Source organism: Lactuca virosa, chromosome 1 (assembly GCF_052849685.1).
Source record: "Lactuca virosa cultivar CGN04683 chromosome 1, Lactuca_virosa_CGN04683_v6, whole genome shotgun sequence".
Lineage (NCBI taxonomy): Eukaryota > Viridiplantae > Streptophyta > Magnoliopsida > Asterales > Asteraceae > Lactuca > Lactuca virosa.
Window position 1 is genome coordinate 238,372,557 of NC_136426.1, and position 23,445 is coordinate 238,396,001.

At 34.0% G+C, this 23,445-nt stretch overlaps 1 protein-coding gene, 1 long non-coding RNA gene and 1 other non-coding gene across 4 annotated transcripts; 1 reads left to right on the top strand and 2 right to left on the bottom strand.

Annotated features, from left to right (window-relative positions):
• Nucleotides 1–5,425: 5,425 nt before the first annotated feature.
• On the top strand, nucleotides 5,426–13,132 carry LOC145165460 (Rho termination factor). The gene is made up of 3 exons (XM_079084199.1): nucleotides 5,426–5,678; nucleotides 8,793–9,107; nucleotides 12,683–13,132. The coding sequence occupies exons 1-3, from the start codon at nucleotides 5,579–5,581 to the stop codon at nucleotides 12,970–12,972; spliced, it is 705 nt and encodes a 234-aa protein (XP_078940325.1). The 5' UTR covers nucleotides 5,426–5,578; the 3' UTR covers nucleotides 12,973–13,132.
• Nucleotides 13,133–17,035: 3,903 nt separating this feature from the next.
• Nucleotides 17,036–19,244, bottom strand: LOC145165469 (uncharacterized). Of its 2 annotated transcripts, none has more exons than XR_013740066.1 (4): nucleotides 19,148–19,244; nucleotides 18,972–19,079; nucleotides 18,416–18,487; nucleotides 17,036–18,328 (listed from the first exon to the last, which is right to left on the bottom strand). It is a non-coding gene; the product is annotated as an uncharacterized LOC145165469 (long non-coding RNA). The 2 variants fall into 2 exon arrangements; XR_013740068.1 differs by having other exon boundaries at nucleotides 18,416–18,891.
• Nucleotides 19,245–19,319: 75 nt separating this feature from the next.
• TRNAE-CUC (transfer RNA glutamic acid (anticodon CUC)) lies at nucleotides 19,320–19,392 on the bottom strand. The gene has a single exon. It is a non-coding gene; the product is annotated as a tRNA-Glu (tRNA).
• Nucleotides 19,393–23,445: the final 4,053 nt, after the last annotated feature.

Sequence of the window (23,445 nt, forward strand, 5' to 3'; positions counted from 1 at the left end):
CCTGGCTGATCCTTACTTGATAGATCATGACGTAGACCTTGAGTTAATGATGAATCTAGACTAATAATTAGTCACAATAAATATTATACTAAAATCTAGTGATAATGATATTAGGTTTCGTCGAAGCAAAATAAAATTGTTAGAAGAGAAGCGTTGCCCAAATTTGGAGTCATCACTTTAACAAGTGAGTGCATAGTTATTTTCATCTTACACATAGATATGATGTATTTAATATAAGTTACGTGCTATGTGTGCATATTATATGTGTTCTTGATATCTATGTTGGATGAAAAAAATATACATTTTTTATTCGATTTAAACTATATATGTATTTTATACCTATAATTATGATGAGTAGATGATATAGATGATGAAATTAATGATGAGAGGCCTCGATGTCTAAGCTGATTCAGTCATATAGCGGAGTATAGATGACGACCACAGACTATTCTAGACAGTCTAGTGGAACGTTGGCAGGCTCGCAACCTGTAGGTGTTTTTGAACTATGTGTTCACCAGGTGTACTTCATCCCCCTCATGGTTGCCTTTTTGACATATATTGGTAAGGAATACCCTAAGCAGTGTTGTCAATCCCAATAAAAATCCTTAGGCTAGGTCCCTTAATTTATATGCTTTAGGGACAGAAAGTGAGGATAACGAGAACGGGTAATCGGGTTGATTGATTTGATGAAATTAATAAACTTAATTATTGTGGGTTGAAAACCTTATGTGCTCACCAGAATCCCAAGACTGACCCACTCAGTTTCTTGTATTACAGGTAGTGGCCATAGAGCACATGAGTGATGATCTGATGAGAGATCAATGGACTATAGGCCATTAGAATAATAGATGTTCTAAGGACTGTACTATTTCTGTTTATGCTTATATAGTGTATTGACAATGACATCCTAGCGTTTTTAATATAATGAAAACACATTTCTTCAGAAATGCTTTGATAATTTACTTATCATATTGTTGGGGAACAAATTCCGCAATATATTTCTTCAAAAGGATACTCTGATTTTCAAATAAAGCATAAACAAATCGGTATTTTCTGGCCGTGAAACTGGGGATGTCACAAGTATGTTGGCACATATTGAATATTTATTATTAATATGATTATTAATAAATATATTCAACTCTTGTATTTGATTAGGGAATTATTATTTATTGAAATAATATTTTCTAAGAGAGAACAACAACTAGAAACTCAAAATGTATGCTTTATATGTTATGTACATCTTTTTGGACCTTTAGTAGCCCATTTATATAAAGCTAGTTTCTATGAATAAAAGGTATACATACTTGCATATAATAAATGATGAAAGACACCCATGATTTGACTTTTTTAAGGTCGAAGCCGTGAGTTTGAGTGGAGAAGGTGAGGTTGCTTGTAAAGCAACCTCTTACACCCAATGTCTCTTCCATTTACAACCCACACTTTCATTTATGAGGTATAGTGCTTACTACTTGGAAGTTACTACAAAAAGAGATACATAACTAGCTTTTAAAGTTGCTTGAACTTTTTCTAGTCATCTTCTTCTTGTTTTCTCTCTAGAACTGTGGGTTCAATTATTTTTTTTCTTTTTTTGTCTTTTCAAGTTAATTGAAGATTTGGTGCTTATAAGTGCTTTTAATTTAATGCTTAATTGTGTTAAACACTTAAAGGCTTAAGGAGTACTTCATACAAGAAGGGAACTAACATTCCTACGAGCCTTAATCTTTTTGGTGGATATATTATAGAAAAAATTTATTCTTGAGTTTTTCCCATCTTCATCAACTCCCCAAAACCAAGTGGGATCAAAGTCTTCAAAGGTTGTACTCTTAACATCCTATCGTTATCACAATCTTTCTAGTTCATGTAATTGGATCCTCTTGGTGGTTTTATTAAAATGGTCTAGAAATAAACTAGTTATTTTAAAGTCTTTCGTTTGTCGTTTATAAATTGTTTTACAAAAAGATCGTTTTTAGCTTCCCAAAACCCATCAAGGCAGAGTTGTAGGTTTCACATACAGTCATCAACCCTAATCCAATCCTCCTCGGTCTTCCAACACCCTCTTAACCTTCGACAGACCACCAAAACCATTTTTAGCCATTAAGGAAGGAAGATGAGAGTCAATGAAATCGATTCCATATTGGTTTTGAGTTTCTGAAACAATGGGATAGGTAACCGATGGATTCATCGGATAAAAATAGATTTATAATTTACTCTTTTTTACCTTTTCCCCTTACTCCTATATGTTTCTATGGTGAAAAACCAAAATCAGGTTTTGTTTTCTATATTGTTACGATGAAACTTAGATAGAGGTTAGCTACAATGAAATGAAAAAAAGCCACGTTTCATCATTTAGTTGACATTTTAACCTTGAATCGAAACCAGTTTTTGGGTTTTAACTTGCCACAAATAGAAAATGAGTCAATGGTTGATGATATCTTTGTGTATGTGTGTGAGAGAGAGAGAGAGAAAGAGAGAGAGGGAGTGTGTGTCATTTATATATTTAATAATAATAAAATATTAAAAAGAAGACAAACTACAAGATTGGTCCCTGTGGTATTAAAAAAGCTTTGGATAGGGTCCAAAAAGTTTCCAACTTGCATGGAAGGTCCAAAATCAAGGTTTTTCTAGGGTTTTGGTCCCTAATACACTTGAAAAAGTCGATTTTACCCTTTTCATTTCCTTTTTATATTTTCTTTATTTATTTTGGTATTTAAATAATTAAAAATAAAAAATAAAAGATAAAATCTCACCCACCCCCCCCCCCCCCTCTCTCACATCCTTAGGAACACAAAAACACATAGTCAAGATCATAAACATTTTCATAAACAGATACACACATATCACATTTTCTGATTTTATTCTCCAAAATAGACAAACATATGCATATTGATACACAAGAAAAATACAAACATACACAAACACTCAAGTACAAACCTTCAACAATGGAAAGTAAAATCAGCCACCATCACCACCGTCTTCCATTATTACCACAGACTGCCATCACTATCCGCCACCCACCACCACCTTCAACCAGCTTCGTCTTCATCTAAATTACTTCTGCCACCTTCATCTCCACACAAACACTCTTTCCAAAAACAATTATATTACACAGATCTATTACACATTTCAACATCTCAATGCATCTTCTTCAAAGAAACAACACAAAACCATCAACTTTGATCCTTCATATTCGTTCACCATCAAACCCATTTTGAAAATCAAAATAAAAACATCAAGAACACTTTGAAATATCAAACCCTAAACCGTCAGTTATCCTAATGATCGCTTCTGAAAACCCTAAATCCATTTATCTTCGATCTCAAAATCAAACCACAAACCCTTTCTTACCCAATTAATCGCTTATGAAAGCCCCTAGGGCTTTCTGTTGACAAGCAGGGTAATAATGGTCGGAGAACAAAAGCCCCTTTCCATAATCGAGATCCCCAAGGTGATTTAAGTTCGATCCCAAAACCTCTGAGAATAATCGAAAAAGTATGCCTCCTAATTTCATCACTTGATTTGATTACTCGATTCGATCTAGCTTGAGACTACCGAAGTAATGATGGCAACCATTTTTATGAAGATGATCTTGTATATCTACTTGTGTGTGTGTGTGTGTGTGAGAGAGAGAGAGAGAGAGAAAGGGGGGGGGGGGTTGTGGGGTTTATTTTATTTTCTGTTTTTCTATAATTATTTAAATACTAAAACAAATAAAAAAATGTAAAAGGAAATAATAAGGGAAAAATAATCCTTTCAACTTTTTTAGGACCAAAAACCCAAAAAAAAAAAAAACCTTGATTTTGGACCTTCCATGCAAGTTAGAAACTTTTTGGACCTTATCCAAAGTTTTTTGAATACCACATGGACCAATTTTGCAGTTTGGTCTAAAAAGAAATAATAAAAAATGAATGATAAATATATAAAGGGTAAAAAAAACAATTTTAATTTTGAAAGAGACTAAATCCATAATGAAACTAATGAAGATGATTGTGTATCCAATTTTTTTTAAAGTTTGGATATTTTTCCGACAAATTTGCAAAAATGGTCCGTGTGGTATGCAAATTTTTGGGGTTTTAGTCCAAACCATGACTTTTTGGATTGGTGGTCCTTTTGAGCTAATTTCTTTGCGTTTTTGGTCCCTCAGTAAACTGAAAAGACTATTATGCCCTTCTGATATATTTTTTATGCTTTTTCTATTTAATTTAAATGAAAAATAAAATAATTACCTAATTTGGGGCCCACCTCTCTCTCTCTCTCTCTCTCTCTCTCTCTCTCTCGTAGGAAAGCACCATAGATCTGTACAAACACGTTAATGTCCCCGTGACCTCCTAATACCCCCAACCCCAAATTTAAGAACCCCAAGAAAAGTAGAAAAGAACGATCGATCATTCGATCTTCAAGCTTCCTGCTCCAGGAACCGAAGTTCCACTCGTTGCAGATCTGAGAATCAAGTTCTCCTCAATGGAAGTGGTGATATTTGTGCTTCTAACTCCGTACTTTCGTTCCAATTACCAGGTCACTTTAGGGTGGCAAAGTTCGTAAACATGGTAGATCTGAAGACGAAATCCGTCTTTCTACCTCCTCTCATCAACAACAGTCTTCAGTCGCGAGCTTATATTTCTGATCTCCTCCTCAGACGAGCTCCTCTCCGATCCCACCTTCATCACCACTGTTGGAAGCCCTAGTTGTGTCATCTGTCTGAACCATAGCGCCACCATTAGATGAGAACATTCACCGAGAAACCCTAGCCGCCATGAACATCCCAAATATGTGTTTTTAGATTTTCAAGGTCTGATGGGGTTTCCCTACACATGAACATCCAAGATCTTCAAATCAATTAACATAATAGATATGGGAATGTCGATCTCATGGAGAACAACACCATATGTGTGTTCTTAAGATTATGAAGGTGTTCTTGGGTGTTGGGAGAGAGAGAGAGAGAGAGAGAGAGAGAGAGAGGTGGGTCCTCTATTATTTTTTAATTGTTAAAATAAATAAATAAATATTAAATTTTACGAAAAATGAAAGAAAAATGAAAAATAAATACTCGAAGGGTATTATAGTCATTTCAATTTTCGGAGGGACTATTTTCACATACAAACCACTCCAAAAGGACCACCAATCCAAAAAAAATCGTGGTTTGGACTTTGGACTAAAACCCTAAAAATTGCATAACACATGGATCATTTTTGCAATTTTGTCTATTTTTCCTAAAAAAATAATAAGGACCATTTTTACAATTTTGTCACCAAACTTTGGACGAGCTCTTTTCATTTTATAACTTCTCTCTCTCTTTTTTTTAATACCATATAAATTAATCCAAACTCTCTTTCTCTTTTTCTTAATATGTATTTTATCAACATTTTGAAAAAAAATAAAAATAAATAAAAGGCTCACTTAAATGAGCAATGACAAACAGCCCCCCTCCCCCAACTCAAACTACACGAGGGTAAACTGGAACTTCTATGCATAATTACATATACCGTATGTGGATCATGTTCACTATTGTGTATGAACGAATCTAATCCATTTTTGACATTCGAAAGCCAATCTGACCGATAATAACCCAGCAAACAATACAATGGAATCAGTTATTACGTGCCCTCACTATGTACCTGGCTTGCATCCGATTTTCGCATTTAGCAAATCCAAGCTGGGAAGGCTCGGTTTTTCTCTAAAAGGTACTCTTTTCTCCTTACATTATAACCCTAATTATATATGCTCTTTGAGACCAGGTCTCTGTTTTTAATGTCTGTGTTCGTTATATACACAATTTAATGTGCCTATATTTTACACATGTATGTACTGATTGGGGTTTTTCATTTGGGTTGTTTGTGTTGTGTTTATTTTGGTAGAAAGTAACTGATTCGTTGAATGCCTTTTTTATTTTGAACACCCGCAAAATTAAGGGATTCGTTGTGTTGATTTTGCATTTTCTGGATGGAATCTGTAAAAAAAAAACAGCGTGTAGTTAGGAAGCATCATGGGAGGTAGTTTGTGGTTGAAATTGATAATCCTCGCGAAAGCCTATAGCTTTAAAGTACATAACGTATTCGTTAAGTTGTGATTGGATTTAAAGACCCTAAAATTCTTTCGGGGTTGAATTCAGTAGTTGTCAACATGAACATTAGGGCTGTTATTAGTGATGAGTATTTGGAGGGTATTTATGTCTTTTGCACAACACTATCCCACACAGTCCATTTAGAGTCCTTAGAAGATTTGTTACATTATGATGAAGAAGATGAAGATGCTTTTCTTTGTTAGATTCTTGGATTTAAAATTCTTCCTCCTTTTGTCTTTTATTTTTAATTTTGAAGATGATGGAAAAGGTACTTTTGTTTTGAAGTTTTCTGGTAATAAAACATTTCACTAAAAAACACATTTTTATACAAAACCAAAGTCTACAGTTTTGGAGGGCATTCATGTTAATGCCTAGGTATGCTCGGAAACAGAGAGTACAAGTTTTAAGATATGATATATTGAGTAGGTAGAAGGCTAAATGTAATAAATAACAGTGTACTTTCATTTATTTGGGTATCATAGCATCATCCTTTAATTTATTTCTATTGAAGCATTGTATTTTCAACTTTTTTCTTATTAAAGCATTATAAGTTAAAAAATATACCAATTAGAGCATCATACTTTCCATTTTTTTCTTATTAGGACATTGGATGTTGAAAAATTTACCCAATTAAAGCACTACAAATTGCTTTGTATCTGGATGACATTGCTATAGTTGGGTACATTTTTTTATAGTTCAATGTTGTAATGGGACGAATGAAAGTTGGATGCTAAAATAAACAATTGAATGAAAGTATATTGTTGTTTCTTGCATTTAACCCTTGTTATTATAAAAGATGAGAACAAAGTGTGAAGTTCAGATGAAATATTTAACGTGATATCATTAAGTTATGAGACTAGTGTGGCTATGAAAGTCATTAGTTCATATCTCCTAGACAAACTTAAACTAATACGGTTTTATAGCTATATTTAAAAGTGTTTGAGACCAAGGCACTACTAAGAATGTCTAGAATGGCCAAGTCTCCCCTCTCTATGATCTTATATCATCCCTAATTGCAAATTGTACGAAATAACATCGCACTTTCCTCCTTTTACCAATATAGGTAATGTACTTTATTTTTAAGCTGTAATAGCAATGAACTTACATTTCTTACCCATCATAGCAACAACTTATATTTGTTGTATCAATAATAGCAATATGTAAATAACCCATAATAGCAATGCACTTGCATTATTTTCCACATAGTGCAACATACTTAGTACTTACCATTCCTTACCCATAACATAATAGACATTTCTTTACCAGCAAGATGTAAGGCGGTGTTTATTTTTGAGGAGGTAAAATGTCTTCGGTCTTTTTCCATGTCTGCGGTACAAGATGTGGACCAAAAGTCTTTTTTCATGTCTTTAGTCTTCATAAAAAATTGTTTTGTCTTTTTAAGTCTTCTATAAAAAAGAATGGTGGTGTTGGTGTTGGTATTGGTGGAGGGGGTGGTGGCGGAGGTAGGAGTGGGGGAGTGTGGCCGAGGTGGTGTTGGTGGTGGTGGCAGGGGCTGTGGTGGAGGTAGTGGTAGTGGTGGCGGCGACAGTTGTGGCGGAGGCAGTGGCGGTGGAAAAAGAAATATCACATTAGGATTAGAACTTATAAAACGTCTTCCAATTTTTTTTCGAAAGAGAAGCGTCTTCCAAAATGAAAAGCTATTTTTTTTGTCTTTTGGAAAAAGATGTTAAAAAGATATTTTTATGTCTTTTGTCTTCTGAAAAACAGTCTTTTCCTCAAATGTCTTTCCTCCTACAGACATAAGAGGTTTTGGCAAAAAACAAACACCATCTTAGTCTTCATAAAAAAGATTGTTTTTTAAATTCTTCATAAAAACACGTTTTGTGGTGGTGGTGTTGGCGGCGGCGGTGATGGTGGTGTTGGTGTTGTTGTTGTTGTTGTTTGTGGTGGTGGAGGTGGCGGCGGGCTGGCGGCAGAGGTGATGATGGTGGAGGTGGTAATGGCGACGGAGGAGGGTTGAGGGTGGTAGTGGCGGAGGTGGGGGTTGTGTTGGCGGAGGAGGTGGCGAAAAAGAATTATCACATTAGGGTTAGATATAGAAAATGTCTTCCAAAATCGAAAGCTATTTTTTGCCTTCTGGAAGGCTATAAATACCTTTTTATGTCTTTTGTCTTCTGAAAAACAGTCTTCTCCTGAAAAGTCTTTCTGCCCGTAGACATAAAAGATCAAAAAGACTTTTTGACAAAAAAAAAAAAAAACAAACACCACCTAAGTTTGTCATTATGAGTAAAAAATAAATTACATTGCTATTATTGACAAAAAAACGATATAACTACACGTCTACTATGGGTAAGAAAGATGAAGATAGGTAAACAAACCTCTAGGATTTTACAATATTCCTTGTGGCAAATTGTAGGAAATAGCAATGTATTTACTACTATTGCCAATACAGGCATTAGGCAATGTACTTGACAATAACCATGCACTTACCTAATAGCAATGTACTTGCATATTTTATTGGTAATAGCAACATGCGTATGTTTGATTACTGACAACAGCAAAATGTAACATATAAAGTCAATTGCTGATGTTGATAGCAATACGTAAGTACGCTATTATTATGAATACAAATATAAGTAGTACGTTGCTATTATGAATAAAAAAAATAAAGTACATTGTTATTACAGGTAAAAAGATACAAGTACGCTGCTATTAGCATACAAACTTGTGACTGAGAAAACAATCTTTTGATGCAGCTTGTTAAATTTGGCAGAATTTGCAGATGGACACTTGTTTGCACATCCGAGCACTCTCCAATTTCCGATATCAAACATTAGAACCGATGGAAATAGAAGAGTAAGATTTGCACAAAGAAATCATGATAGTGGAAGATCGATAAATGGTGATGATAACAAGACACCTCAATCATCAGAAGGCAAAACGTATAATAAAGATGAGATTCTTGCACTTTTTAGAAGAATACAGTCTTCAATTTCGGGAGAATCCAATGCTTCAAAGGGAAGAACAAAAAACGCATCGGCTGAATCGGTTTTAGAAGTTCTACGTCAATCCCGGAAGCAAGTTAAAGGTACTTTTAATGATTTTGCCACTGAACTATTATTATACAATTATAATAAAGTAAAATTTTGGTGGCTAAATCGTCAAAGTAGATTTTTTTTTTGTATTTTGGCCTTTTTTCAAAACCGGGTAATAGCGGAAAATGGTTTTTTTTTACTATAAAAAAAGTATAATGGTTTAATCACCATAGAATATAGTTGAGTGGTTAAACCAATAAGATGGTAATGCAAGATGGTACTAAAGATCTTAATAACACTTTGTTGTCTCAAGTAGGCAAAAATAAAAGCATAATGTACATTCAACCTTTTTAATCAATTTAGCCACAAAACTATTTGTTTCGTAATTAAACCATTATACTTTTTTGATCATTTACCCGCTTTTGATATTAATATCGGGGAAGAATATGAGAAAAAAAAAAGACTATTTATTTTCACCATTTTACTGTGGGCTAATAACCTAAAAAGCAGTATATTTTGTCACTATTTCAGGTTTAACCACCCATTTTTACTTTGTGTTAAAAAAACCATCCATTCTGTCGCGACCGTTGCCCCCTTTTATCCAAAAATGGGTGGCTTTTTAACACAAATTAAAATTGGGTGGTTAAACCTGGAAAAGTGACAAAATATAGTGTTTTTATGTCATTAGCCCTTTTATGGTAGGAATTAAATTATTATTCTTCTTTTGATGGTTTGGATAAGAATAGTTTTCGTGGGTTTTACTTAGGGATGAAAGTGGGTCCAAACCCGGACCGGATAGACTCGGAACCGGTTAACGGGATTTTGTAGAACCGGAAACCGAACCGGTATATAGGAACCGGTTCCGGTTCGGTTCCGGGTAAAGTGGGTCTAGAACCGGAAAACCCGGAAACATCAAAGTGGGTAGGTTGGAACCGGATAAAGTGGGTTTAGAACCGGAAAAACCGGAATTTTTTGGTAATTACTTACTACTTAGTGGGTTGAACTTTGAAAATTTTCATATTGATATCTCGACTTTGAGGGGCTGTAACTCATTGAATATGAAACCAAAATTAACAAAATTATAGTCTAAACTCATGTACAAACTCCAAAATACACTCTGGAAAAAACCGCATGTCAATCCGACTTTAAACGAATGAGATATGCATGTGTTAACATTTTCACATAATATAAAGTACAAAAACAAATAGCTGAAAAGTTGAAAATTTTCAGTTTTGATATCCCGATTTCGGAGGACTGTAAATCATTGAATGTTAAACCAAAAATGACAAAATTATAGTCTAAACTCATGTACAAACTGTAAACTACAAGTTGGAAAAAACCATAGGTGAATCCGACTTCAAACGAATTAGATATGCATGTTTTAAAACTTTCACTGAATACAAAAAAACTGAAAAACTAAAAACTTTCAGTTTTGATATCTCGACTTTGTGGGACTGTAAGTCAATGAATATAAAACTAAAAATGACAAATTTATAGTCTAAAATCATATACAAACTCTACACTACATGTTGGAAAAAACCTCATGTCAATCGGAGTTGAAACGAATGAGATATGCATCTTTTAAACGTTTCATAAAAACCGGTTCCGGCCCTAAAAGTGGTTCCGGTTTTTAGACCCGGTTTACCCGGATCCGATGGACCCAAACCCGGATTACCCGGAACCGGTTCTATATATTCCGGTTCTAACGGTTCCTGGTCCGATTCCGGTTCCGGTCCGGTTTTCCGGTTCTAAATCTCATCCCTAGTTTTACTTTTGATATCATATCAAAGCGAAATACAAAGCAATACGACATACTTTTACCATTGTATGGATTTAGCCATGTTTTATCGATTTAGCTACTGAAGAAATATTATATAGTAATTAATAGAGTAAATTACACGGATAATCCCTGTGGTTTGGGGTAATTTGCATGTTTGGTCCCTAAGTTTTTTTTTCCTTTTTAACTCGGACAGTCGTAACATAAAAAGACAATTTTGCCCTTAATAATTTATTTATCCTTTTTATATTATTAATCTATTAAAAAGATATTAATTAATAAATAAAAGCAAAAGAATCCTCTTCCACCATCACCACCAATATCAGCCATGTACATCACCATCTGTGGCCAATATCTCCAGCAACCAGAAAATATCCCATCCCGTGGACCCCCAACAACCACCTTCTATCAGCAACTACCACACCAGTCACAATAATGAAAACTTATGAATCAAATCCAGAAAATCAAGAAATATCAGATCTGCAAACACCCAAATTGATTGGCTTTGCTTCGTTCTGAGAAATCGATTTTCAGACCATTGACTTGCGACATTGGTTTCATATTGAGGTAAAGAGATTGAAGTAAAGTTGAAGGGGTTTTCCGAGTTCCCATATCTCTGAGAACCACCACCAATGTTAGGTACAGAACCAAAAATAAAGAAACAAGAAAGATGTGCTATTTGAGACCAACACTCTTTCTCTTTCTCTTTATCTCTACGCCTATCCCTGTCTCTCTCTTCAAATCTTCCTCTTTCTTCAAACAATCGTCCTTCTTGCACTAAGATTTATGCTTCGACCCTTGCATTGCATATCTTAGTTTTTACTCTAGCGAACCTACTTGTTTCGAGTCTAAAAAACTTGGATCCCTAATTTCTTTCGATTTTGTTTACCTCAAGAGCAGAACTTGAGTTTCAATCAACTATTCGAATCCTCCTTCTTACTTCTTTTTTCCTGCCATTCTTCAACTGTTCAATCAACCTGATCAACCGACGTTGAAGGCACCCACCGGTGGTGGGTGGGTCGAAGGGGTTTTCCGACATTGATTTTCAAATCGATTTACATACAGAAGGTGTGGCGACGGCTAGCGACTTTGTACTCGTCGGGGATGTTGCAGATAGAAGGCACCAGTGGGTTGAAGATGGAGGGGAGAGGCGGAGATTGATATGGGTGGAAGTGGAGACGTGTGAGATGAAGTGAAACGAGTAGGTTTAGGATTTTTATTTTTATTTTTGATATTTAATGTATATAATAATAAATACATTATTCATTAAAAATACTTAAAAATCTATAAGGGCATAAAAGTCTTTTTACTTCTAATAAGGACCAAACACGCAACAAAAACATACTATGAGGACTGTCCTAGGTAAAAACTAAAGTTAGGGACCAAAGACGTGGATTACCCCAAACCACATTGACCATTCGCGTAATTTACTCTAATTAATAAATGAAAATAAATAGTAAAAATATGTAGCGTTTTTAGTATTTTGTGAGAACTAGGAAAATTATTTTTTTACGGTCGAAAGAAGTGTTATGATTTAATCACTATAGAACACCGTTAAGTGGCTAAATCGATAGAATGATAAAATTACTATTTTTTTTTTTTTCTGTATTTTGCTCTTTCGAGTAAATATTTAGCACAAACCCATCGCAAGATTGTAACATGCTGATAGAACATAGTTGTTTCATGATGGTTTAATCACCACAAAAATATTTAAGTTGCTAAATTGATAAAATAATGAAAGTACAAGTGTTTTTTTTGGTTGTATTTTTATAGCAAGATTGAAACATTTGTTTTGATGATGACTAAAACCCATATCCAAGATCCTATTTTTAAGTGAATTTTGTCGTTCAGGAAAGTCATCAAACAGAGAAGGGAGCATGTTGTCGGGTGAGTGGAAAAAAGAGGAAATTGTAGACTTTAAGTTAACTGATGCTAAAATAAGCCGCCCTCCCTCAAATTTCACCAAGAGGTCACCAATCCCGTCAATAGAAAGAGTACAGCAAGATGAGGTGAAGAGTGAGAGTGAGGGGCTTGAGACAATGAAACTTGCAGATCTTAAAGAATTAGCAAAATCTAGAGGAATCAAAGGCTATTCCAAATTGAAGAAAGCTCACCTCGTCGACTTGCTAAGGACTGTATGAATGGAAATTTGGCTGTTATGTTAAGTTTTCTTGATCTATTTTTGTCATTAGTTTTTTTTTTTTTTTTTTTACCTTTTTGTTGGATTTCTAGTTTGTTTTAAGGACTAAATGCAAGAATTTTCATTTACTTGTTGTCTATTATAGCATTTTTTTTCTTTCATTTCTTTCTATTACAGTGTTGCATATTTAATTTTTTTTATTAAGACATTATAATTCGAAATTTTGTTCTATAGGACATTATACTTTTAAAAATCTAGCTAATTATATAGTAGTGAAAATGCTATGTATTTGGATGATATTGGTAGAATTTGGTAGAATTTTTAAAGTTACAGTGATGTAATAGGAAAGTAGAATATTGAGTAAATTACATGAATGGTCCCTATGGTTTAGGGTAATTTGCGTGTTTGGTCCCTAACTAATTTTTTTTAATTCGGAAGGTCCCTATTGTTTGTTTTTGTTATGCGCTTGGTCCCTTTCTTACCTAAAAAGACTACTTTTCCTTTGATTTTTTAAATTATTTAAATAAACACACCTCCAACCCCACCCCCCTCACCTTACCTTATCTACCCCACCATTTGCCCTATTTAAATAATAATCTTTTTTGATAAGACAGAGATCAAACGCGTAACAAAAACAAAAATTGTAGGGACCAAGCGCGTAACAAAAACAAATAGTAGGGACCTTCCGAGTTAAAAAAATAAGTTAGGGACCAAACGCATAAATTACCCCAAACCATAGGGACCATTTGTGTAATTTACTCTAGAATATTATAATAAATAGAGTAAATTACACGATTCGTCCCTTGTAAATGTGCCAAAAGGCACGTTCAGTTCCTATTTTCAAAAATTAACTCGGATCGTCCCTGTAATGTTTTTTTCTCACTCGACCCGTCCCTGATGGACATAAAATGACTATGTTACCCTTTTCATTTCTTTTTTGATTTATTTTTTAGTTTGTTTATTATTGACAATTTAAAAGAAAAACAAAAAAAAAGGCCCACCACAGTCACACCCTTAACCTCTGCCTCCACCCACAACCTTCATCTTCATCGGTTCATCTTCATTCTTATATTACTGGAGCTATGGAGAGAGAGAGAGAGAGAGAGAGAGAGAGAGAGAGAGAGAGAGAGAGAGAGAGAGAGAGAGAGAGAGAGAGAGAGAGAGGATTGTTGTCGCCACCACCGTTGTCGGAGATACCGAGATAGAGAAGCCCATCGCTTCACTCTACATGTACAACACCATCGCCGGAGTTACTGGATCATCTTTGATTTGCAGGTTCGCTTACCACCATCTCCAACATCACCATTGTCTTCTCCGTTCGATTATCACCACTTGTGCGCCGCCATCTCGTGCAATTTAGGGTTTGCAGATCTACATTCGTGAAATAACTCATATTGCTTCTCTGTTCGTAGATCAGTACACTAGGGATTTGCACATTGTGGATTAAATTGCGCTTCTGGGTGGTGGTGTCGGAGAATTAAATCACACCCACTGCTGCCTTCCATCTTTCCTGAAATAAATTACACCCTCAGATCTAAGGTCACCTAGGGTTAAAGAAGAAGAAGAAGACAGAGGAGGTGAGGCGAGGTCTGGTCGGAGAAGAATTTGGTCTTTGAGATATATACCAGCCACAACCATCAACTCTCCTTTCTGAAAAGATTTCTGGGATTTGTTAATAGGAATTTGGGGGAGAAGATTTATTTTTCAAATCTCTTTCGGATGTAGGATTAGATTTAGGTTTGATTTTCGGGTTTAATTTCCAATTTATGTTTTTATTTTGGTGGTGAATGGTGGTGTTTGATAGAGGTGACTGGTGGCCAGAGATGGCTGATGGCTGGAGGTGGTTGGTTGCTGGAGATGACCGGTGGTCGGAGGTGGTCGATGGTTGGGGGTTGGAACTTGAAACCAGTTTAAGAAGAAGTTATTTTCTAGGAATTATAATAAATAAAAAATTAGATAAATTAAAAACAGTTGAAAAATAAATGAAAAAGAAAAAGAAAAGGGCAAATAGTCATTTTATGTCTGCGAGGGACGTAACGTGCAACTTTTAACGTTATGAAGGACGGTCCGAGTTAATTTTTAAAAATAGGACTAAATGCGCAATTTTACACTTGGACGAGGGACGAATCGTGTAATTTACTCTAATAAATAAACCAAGGAAAATTATCCCTTGTCAAAGATGCATTTTTTAGGGCTCGCCCACTATTATGTGTTTGCTACTTGTTATATACAAGGCTTGTACACATAGAATGTGTTGGTTATATATTAGTAGACTTAACAAATTTTTTAAAGTTATTTTTTATGATGAGGATGAACGGACCTTTAAGTCTTTTACATAGATGATTAGTTTTTTACATAGATGATTGATAGTGAGTTGTTATCACAATTTTGTTTCACATATTTTATGTTGTCCAATTGACATGAGTTCCACTTCAATGTACGTAAAATAAGCTACAATTTGTTGTCTTATATTGCATAACAAGCGGGCTATAGAAGTAATTGGTTTCATAATTATTGTTTTTTTTTTTTGGTTCTAAAAAACTTTGAACATGACTCTTTAAGGTTAAAATCCAATAAAGTTGTTTGCTATTATTTAAATTATTATTTGTACACAAATAGACCGTGATTATGTTTTTTAATTGGTTTGGATATAACTGCACATAAGTCATCGACAAAAAACAAAATAATGAATCTATAGTTAAACTTGCATTACAGACAACTTTTCTTTCTTTGGTGTTTTCACAAATTATTTGTGAACATTTAGAGTCATAGCACGTATAATTTGCAGTTTAAGGATTGATATACAACTATCAGATAAAAAATTTGTACGTTCTTTTAGCAATATTCTATCTATTTTTTATTTGTCAGACGAAAGATGCAAGTTGTAATTTATTTAGGACCAGAATATGCATCGCAACCAAAGTAGGTTCCTAATATTTACAGTGATATTTTATTTTCTACCAATTTATGCAACAATGTTTTAATCTTTTACAAAGTGACAGAATATTGCAACCACAGTTATAAACATTCCCAATATTTTCTCCATTGTTCTTGCATTATTTTGTTGCCATTAAAGATTTGGCAATGACAATGTGACCAATTTTTCCCAAATGGTAGTTTCTCTCATCCGACGAGTCCATTGGTATTCAGTCAGTTCCTTTATCCTCCTAATAGGCCACCAAGTACCTGATTTGACTCTCACAATGGAGGCGAGTAGTTACATATACAAAGGAGGGAACTAGTCTCTCCGAATGCTACATTTACATTTCTATAAATCATTAGTTCTACTTTCATTTTTAATAAAATCATTCAGTCAAAAGCTATGTACAATAATTCGTAGCAGAGCATTCGCCCGAGTTGACAAGATATGTGCCACACAAGATGAGGATTTGGAAGGCAATATTCAATCGGAAATCAGAGCTTTAAAGGAAGATTTTCAAACAGAAATCATAGCTTTTGAATAAGTTAATGGAATATCTGCTTAAAAACAAGAAGAATCAGCCAATAAAAGAGAGTTAATGAAGCAATATCAAAGGACGAGGAAGAATCAATAGTAGAGTTCAAATGCACAAAACAAAATCGTTCTTAGTAATCAAATTCTTAATCAATCTTAGTTAAGGTCGGTCTCGATCAAATTGCTAAATCGCAAATACAATGGCCAGGATCTGGGAGAGGGGTTGAGGAAGATGACAGTATCAAAATTCAAGGAGTTCTATTGGAACAGGAAACTCTGTTATTACCGTAGCGTTGTACTTTTAATTCTTATTAGAGCATTATACTTTAAAAAAAGAAAAATATATAATGTCAAAATAAAAAAATGAAAGTAAAACACTATAATTACTAACTAGGTAAATTTTACAAAGTACGATGTCTTAGTGAGAACAAAAACTTTATTTAATTAAAAATACTAGGTATATTTCTTGAAAAATGGAAATTGGTTTTAAAAAACAAAAGAAACGGCTAAAAAAGCAAACTAGGCAGATATTTCAATGTACGGTAGGTATCTTAATAAGAAAAATTGCATTTTGCCCTGCAACAGGAAGACATATTAGCAATGCAAGAAAAAAAAAACACATGATGAAATAACAAAATACTACTGAAAGGGTTAATGAGAAATAGATAAGACGAACATATTCCTTTGGAGGCCTGCCTAAACTTGTTTAAAGAAAGAAACAAACAACACAAGTGGTGGCTAAGGGAGGAGGGAGTCGTTCCCTCCCAACCCACCGAACCCACTATCACATCAATTTTTCTCTTTTATTTTTCTTCATCTTTTCGAACCCACAACACACGGAAATCCTATCTTTTTGAACCCACTCAATTAAAAAAAATACAAAACAACTAAGGTACAAGTTTTATACATGGTACAAGAAAAAATAAGAAAGAGAACGTAGAGAGAGATGATGAAGTGAGTTAGTGAAACCAATCAACCCACTCGTTGAAGCGGGAGTGGTACCGCCGATAACTCTATTGCTAATTAAGATTTTACATTTGATTGTTTTGTATTTTTTTTAATTGAGTGGGTTCAAAAAGATAGGATTTCCGTGTGTTGTGGGTTCGGAAAGATGAAGAAAAATAAAAGAGAAAAAGTGATGTGCCAGTGGGTTCAGTGGGTTGGGAGGGAATAAGGGAGGAAGGAGTCGTTCCCTCCCAACCCACCGAACCCACTGCCACATTAATTTTTCTCTTTTATTTTTCTTCATCTTTCCGAACCCACAACACACGGAATCCTATCTTTTTGAATTCACTCAACCCACTCAATTAAAAAAAAATACAAAACAACTAAGATACAAGTTTTAAAACACATGGTACAAGAGAAAATAAGAAAGAGAAAGTAGAGAGAGATGATGATGTGAGTTAGTGAAACCAATCAACCTACTCGTTGAAGCAGGAGTGGTACCGCCGATAACTCTATTGCTAATTAAGATTTTACATTTGATTGTTTTGTATTTTTTTTTAATTGAGTGGGTTGAGTGGGTTCAAAAAGATAGGATTTCCGTGTGTTGTGGGTTCGGAAAGATGAAGAAAAATAAAAAAGAAAAAGTGATGTGACAGTGAGTTCAGTGGGTTGGGAGGGAATGACTCCCTCCTCCCTAAAAGGGCAAACTCAACGGACCAAAAAAGAGGGAAGGGTTACTTGTAATGAAAGAAGGCTAAGCTAAGCTCCAATTTGTTGGGATTTATTAAGAATTACTCCCTCATATTTGACCTGGAACCACTTCATTGCATCATCCTTTGTAACTCTATGCTGAATACCAACACGTGCCTTGCACCTGCGACGACGCCCAACACGGTAGCCAGGGCGTTCTAGCACCACAAAGAAGTCCATACCATAGATACCCGTTGAAAGGTCATACCTATCATATTCATATTCTCCAATATTACTTAAACATATCATTTATCCAGACAACAATTGATAGGAAATTAAAAACAGGGCCTCTTACTTGATTCCAAGATCAATGTGTTCCTGAATACCAAACCCAAAGCATCCCGTGTCACAAAAAAAGAGCAATGACCTAGGCAGGAAAAATCTTAAAAGTTTATTGCACGAATAACTTATCCTTTTTAATAAAATGATATGAATTACTTCCTCAAAACTAGAAATATGGTGATTATGGTACTTGTATTACTAAATAATAGATAACATTGTGATGAAAAAAGAGTCGGTGTCAAATCAAATGCCTTGGCTGATTGCTTGTAGTTTATAACAAAGGACCATTCGTCCATCATATGAACCTCAACAGAAATCATAATGATTTCTTAATGTAAATTGAGCAGCAAAAAGGAAGTAGAAATAAGTTGTAATATATATATATATATATATATATATATATATATATATATATATATATATATATATATATATATATATATAACCCTTGGAAAAAACAGGCGATTGGCCACTCAATTGCCCCAGAACCTAATTAATTTTTCAGGAACAGCGAGTCAGAAAATGTTAGATGGATACAAAACGAGGGTGAAGACTGAAGAGTGACTGACCTTGGCGGCATGAGTGAGACGATCGCCACTTTCACCGACGGATATGCTGAGAACAAGTTTCTGAACCTTAATCTCCCTCATTGGATTCGCTTGCTTCCTCTTTCAAGCCTACAATACATTCCGTTCATTAAAATCAAAGTTTCTACGGAAGGAATTAAACATTTATTCGTCCTTACCATTGATTGTTGTTGTAAAAAGATGTGAGGCAGCGGCGGAAAGAAGAATAGAAGAGAAAAAGCGTCGGTAGAGGTACTGGTCAGAGACGATGAACAATGCCTGTCTGTTAAGTTTTGTTCGGACTGCGAAATGACAAATATACCCTTTACATAGGCAAAAATGGAAAAGAAATTCCGTTGCCGGGACTTGAACCCGGGTCTCTCGGGTGAGAGCCGAGTATCCTAACCAACTAGACTACAACGGATTTGTTGCTAAATTCATACATAAGTTATTTGTTTGTGGGAGCGATTAGTATGTAACATTTTTTTTTTCTAGTTATACAACTCTAAATAAAATTGTGTATGGAAAAAAAATGCTGTGTACGAATCAATTCCCTTTACTCAATGATTATAAAATATCAATATAATAACATATTTCATTTAAATAAGGCAATATGCAATTTGTAAGCATTTGAACATAGCTAGTACGACTAGGGCCGTAAACAAACCGTACGTTCGACAAACTGTTTGTGAACCGTTCGACGAGAAGTTTGTTTATTTAATAATTGAACGAACATGAACATAAATTCTCGTTCGTTTAGTTGAATGAACGAATATGAACAATGGTTTTGTTCGTTCAATTATGTTCGTGAACATTCGTTTATGTTGTTCGTTTATATTTGTTTATGTTGTTCGTTTATATTTGTTTAAGTTCATTCATTTTAGTTCATTTTATGTTTGTATATATGTTAATTGTGTTCAATTACATTACTATATTATATTTTTTTGTTTATGTTCATATATGTTCAATTATTTTTGTTTATCTTCATTCCTTTATGTTCGTTTAGCATGTTCACGAACATAAAACGAACAAACATGAACAATGTAATTTGTTAAATGAACGAACATGAACAATAAAACTTGTTCGCTTATCGATTTGTGTTTGTTTGTTTGTTCGGCTAACTTAAACGAACGAACATAAATAACCACCTTCATTCGTGTTCGTTCGGTTCGTTTACAGCCCTACATACGACTCCCAACTCATTTTTCTGTTTAGCCTAGATGTACACAAAGGGCTCGACTCGAATTCTTGGCAAACTTCAATGGGTTAAACTCAAAGATGACTCTATATTTATCAGTGTTGTAAAAATTTCGACTAGGTCCCGATTAATCTCCGATTAATCCCTAGGCGCTACACGAGTGACTAGAAGGCACCTAACAATTAATTTTTTCCTACACAATGAGCGAAATACAAACTATTTGAGGAATTATTATTGTTGTATTAATCATATTAATATATTTTGTTATGATATATGATATTAATTATATTTAATTCTTTAAAATTCAATGAATTAGCAATTGAGGGTCCCTGATTAATCTCATGATTAATCTCCGTTTAACTGATTAATCCCTGCATCGAGCGTTTTATACAACCTTGATATTTATAGACCTAACTCAAAGTATTTTAAAGCATTAAGTCCTGAGGAAAAAAAATAGAAAAAATGACATCGATGGTTTTCTACATATTTTCTAAGAGTTATTTACTATGTATAAAGCATAACATGAATAAGAAAACAATAATGGTAGTGCATGAACGTTAGTTTTCACATAATCATCCAGTGGTGTGTCTATGTTACAATTATTCAAGCTTTTTAGTTTGTATCGACACTAACTATATAGAAGTTATAACAGAACAAGAATAGAGTGCCTTTAATAATGTAAAATGGTGGCAAGATAAGCAACAAAAAGAGTTATTTAACGTTTTAGCCAAAATGCCACACAATATTTTAATAATCCAAGTTATTACCATAGCTTAAAGTTGTTTTCCTTTTAATGGCATGCTTATAAATTATGTTGGAGCAGGAAATGCTCTACAACGATGAATAATAGCCATGTTAGAAAATTTTCTTTGTGCTTGTAAGCTTCTCATATCTCCTATAAATAAAGATGGAATTGTCATTACTTTATGTACACCTCCAAAATATAGTCTCTTTAGTTAGATAGAGTGGTTGGAATCTCTTCCAAACCTTTGTTCTTCATTGTAATACTAGGTGTGAAACCCGAATGTTATACGGGTTTGATAAAACGAAAAATTAAATATGAAAGTTTAAACAAAAATTTATTTAAATTTGGAATTTTAGATTTGAAATTTAAAATTTAAAATTTGAATTTAAAAGGAAACATATTAAATACTATATGAGTATTAATATTGTAATTTATTGGTTATTTTCAATTAAGGCAATTATTAATTGAGGTATAAATATGATGTGTTAATTAAGAAAAGATAAAAAAAATGAGAAAATGACAAATGAAAAAACATTTAATCAAAAATACCAAAAAATGACATGTGTCAAAGCTAATGAGGGAGTGACATGTGGCAAAATTATTTTGATTTATTAGGGAGGATTTTGCTCTCACTATCTATATTATAATCAATTAAAATTTGAGATTTTATTATTTCCCGCAAGCCGATCATCTCATGGGATCCTACAAATTCAAGGAGAACTGAAATTGACGATGGGTTCCATTCAAATGTCGGTAGTGCTTAAAGACTACAACCACTCAATTACTAAGAGCTAAGAGGATGCAACTCTTGAATATCTTTGTGTTTTTAAAGAGTAACTTTATCAAGATCAAGTGGATCAAAAAACAGAAAATTCATAAGCATATTAAATACTATTATGAGATGGAGGGTATTTCGAAAACTCAAGTACCATCTCCAACCTCGAGTAGCCAAATGTCAAATACTACAACTATGATAACTTTAATTTTTTCAATTTACCTGTCGAGTCTTTGTAATTTATTAGATATGTTTGTGTTGAGGATATTATGTTGTGAAGAATCAAAATGCCAAAAGTATCTTTGAAGTGATGGTGATATCGAAGACTTTTCATGTAGTTTATATCGAAATATTTATTATTTCAATATATATTTTTATTTCATGTAGCGGTTTTGTGTGTACTTAAACGTCGAAGTCTACATGTATATTTTGTGATCACTTGAGGGACTAGGCATGTTGCCTATATATAATGTTGTAGGTTAGAGGGTCATTAACACTTTCCGCACATTTTACGTATTTCACTTTCTCTCACTTGTTTTGTACTCTAACTTCCTCCTTGATCTATCATTGAGCTGAAAATAATTATTTACATCATGTATTCTTACATTTCATCATGTCTTGATTCGTATAATTGATTTCATAACTCTTCAAGTTGTATTAGAGCAAGAATCTTTCAACTTTTTCGGAGAAATTCTTTCGTTTTCATTTTTAGATATGAAATTATTCTTAGATCTAATTTCCGAACTTGAAACATGTTTCTTCGAATTTTTTTTGTGATTTTTGATTTTGTCATTTGCTCTATTTGTTAGGAATAATGACAAGATGACGAATGCGGAATCTGAAGAACAATCATGAATCAATCACCATAATATGCAAGTAATATGACAAAGGTTTTGTTTCTTATTGACCTGGAATGGAACGTACAAAGAAACCCTTTTTTGGGAAAAAGCTTACATCACAAGCTAACGTAATGATTATTTATAGGGAAAATAAAACATTTACCAAAAATACAAAACCCTAAAAGGGCTTCCCTAAATAACCAAAAATGCCAAAGCAGTTTCAACATCTCAAATACTCAACAATCTCCCCCTAGATGTTGAAACTGATGAAGATCACGATTTCCGATCTTCTTGGCATTTCTCCCCCTAAATTGTGATATTCATCATAACATGGGGTCTTCAAAGCGAGAGAAACAAATATCATCTTCCAAATGCGAACTCCCCCTTGAATAATCAACACTTCCCTTTAAATCTTCAACAAATACCATGGAGAGAATCCGGAAAGTTAAGAAGAATCACTAACAACCTACGCTATCTCAAAGAATAAGTCCGCGTATAACATACTCTTTCATAAGGAGCGAGTTTGCCAAAATGGATCTTCAAAATCCATCAGACTTGAAGAAATTATCTTCAAAAATCCGTGCAAATAAGATTTAACTCTGAAATGTTGCACTTTTGTACTCAAACATTCTCTATAACACCATAATCTTCAATGAATCATCGAAAAGTCGGTAAAATCTGGAAATAACCACCGGATAAAATCTTTAACCGACGTATAAACACCAAAATTCAAAATTTCTCCGAAGCTCGGAATGATTCGGAAGTGAATAGTAAATTCCGAAATGAACGTTGACATATCAATTCCGAACATTTTTTTTTCGATTTTTTTAGGCTCCAAAATTTGAATTCCAAAATTGTGACTCCGAGTGGTTCCAACGTTCGCAACATTTCGGAGGAGTTCGTCACAAAAAAAATTCTTG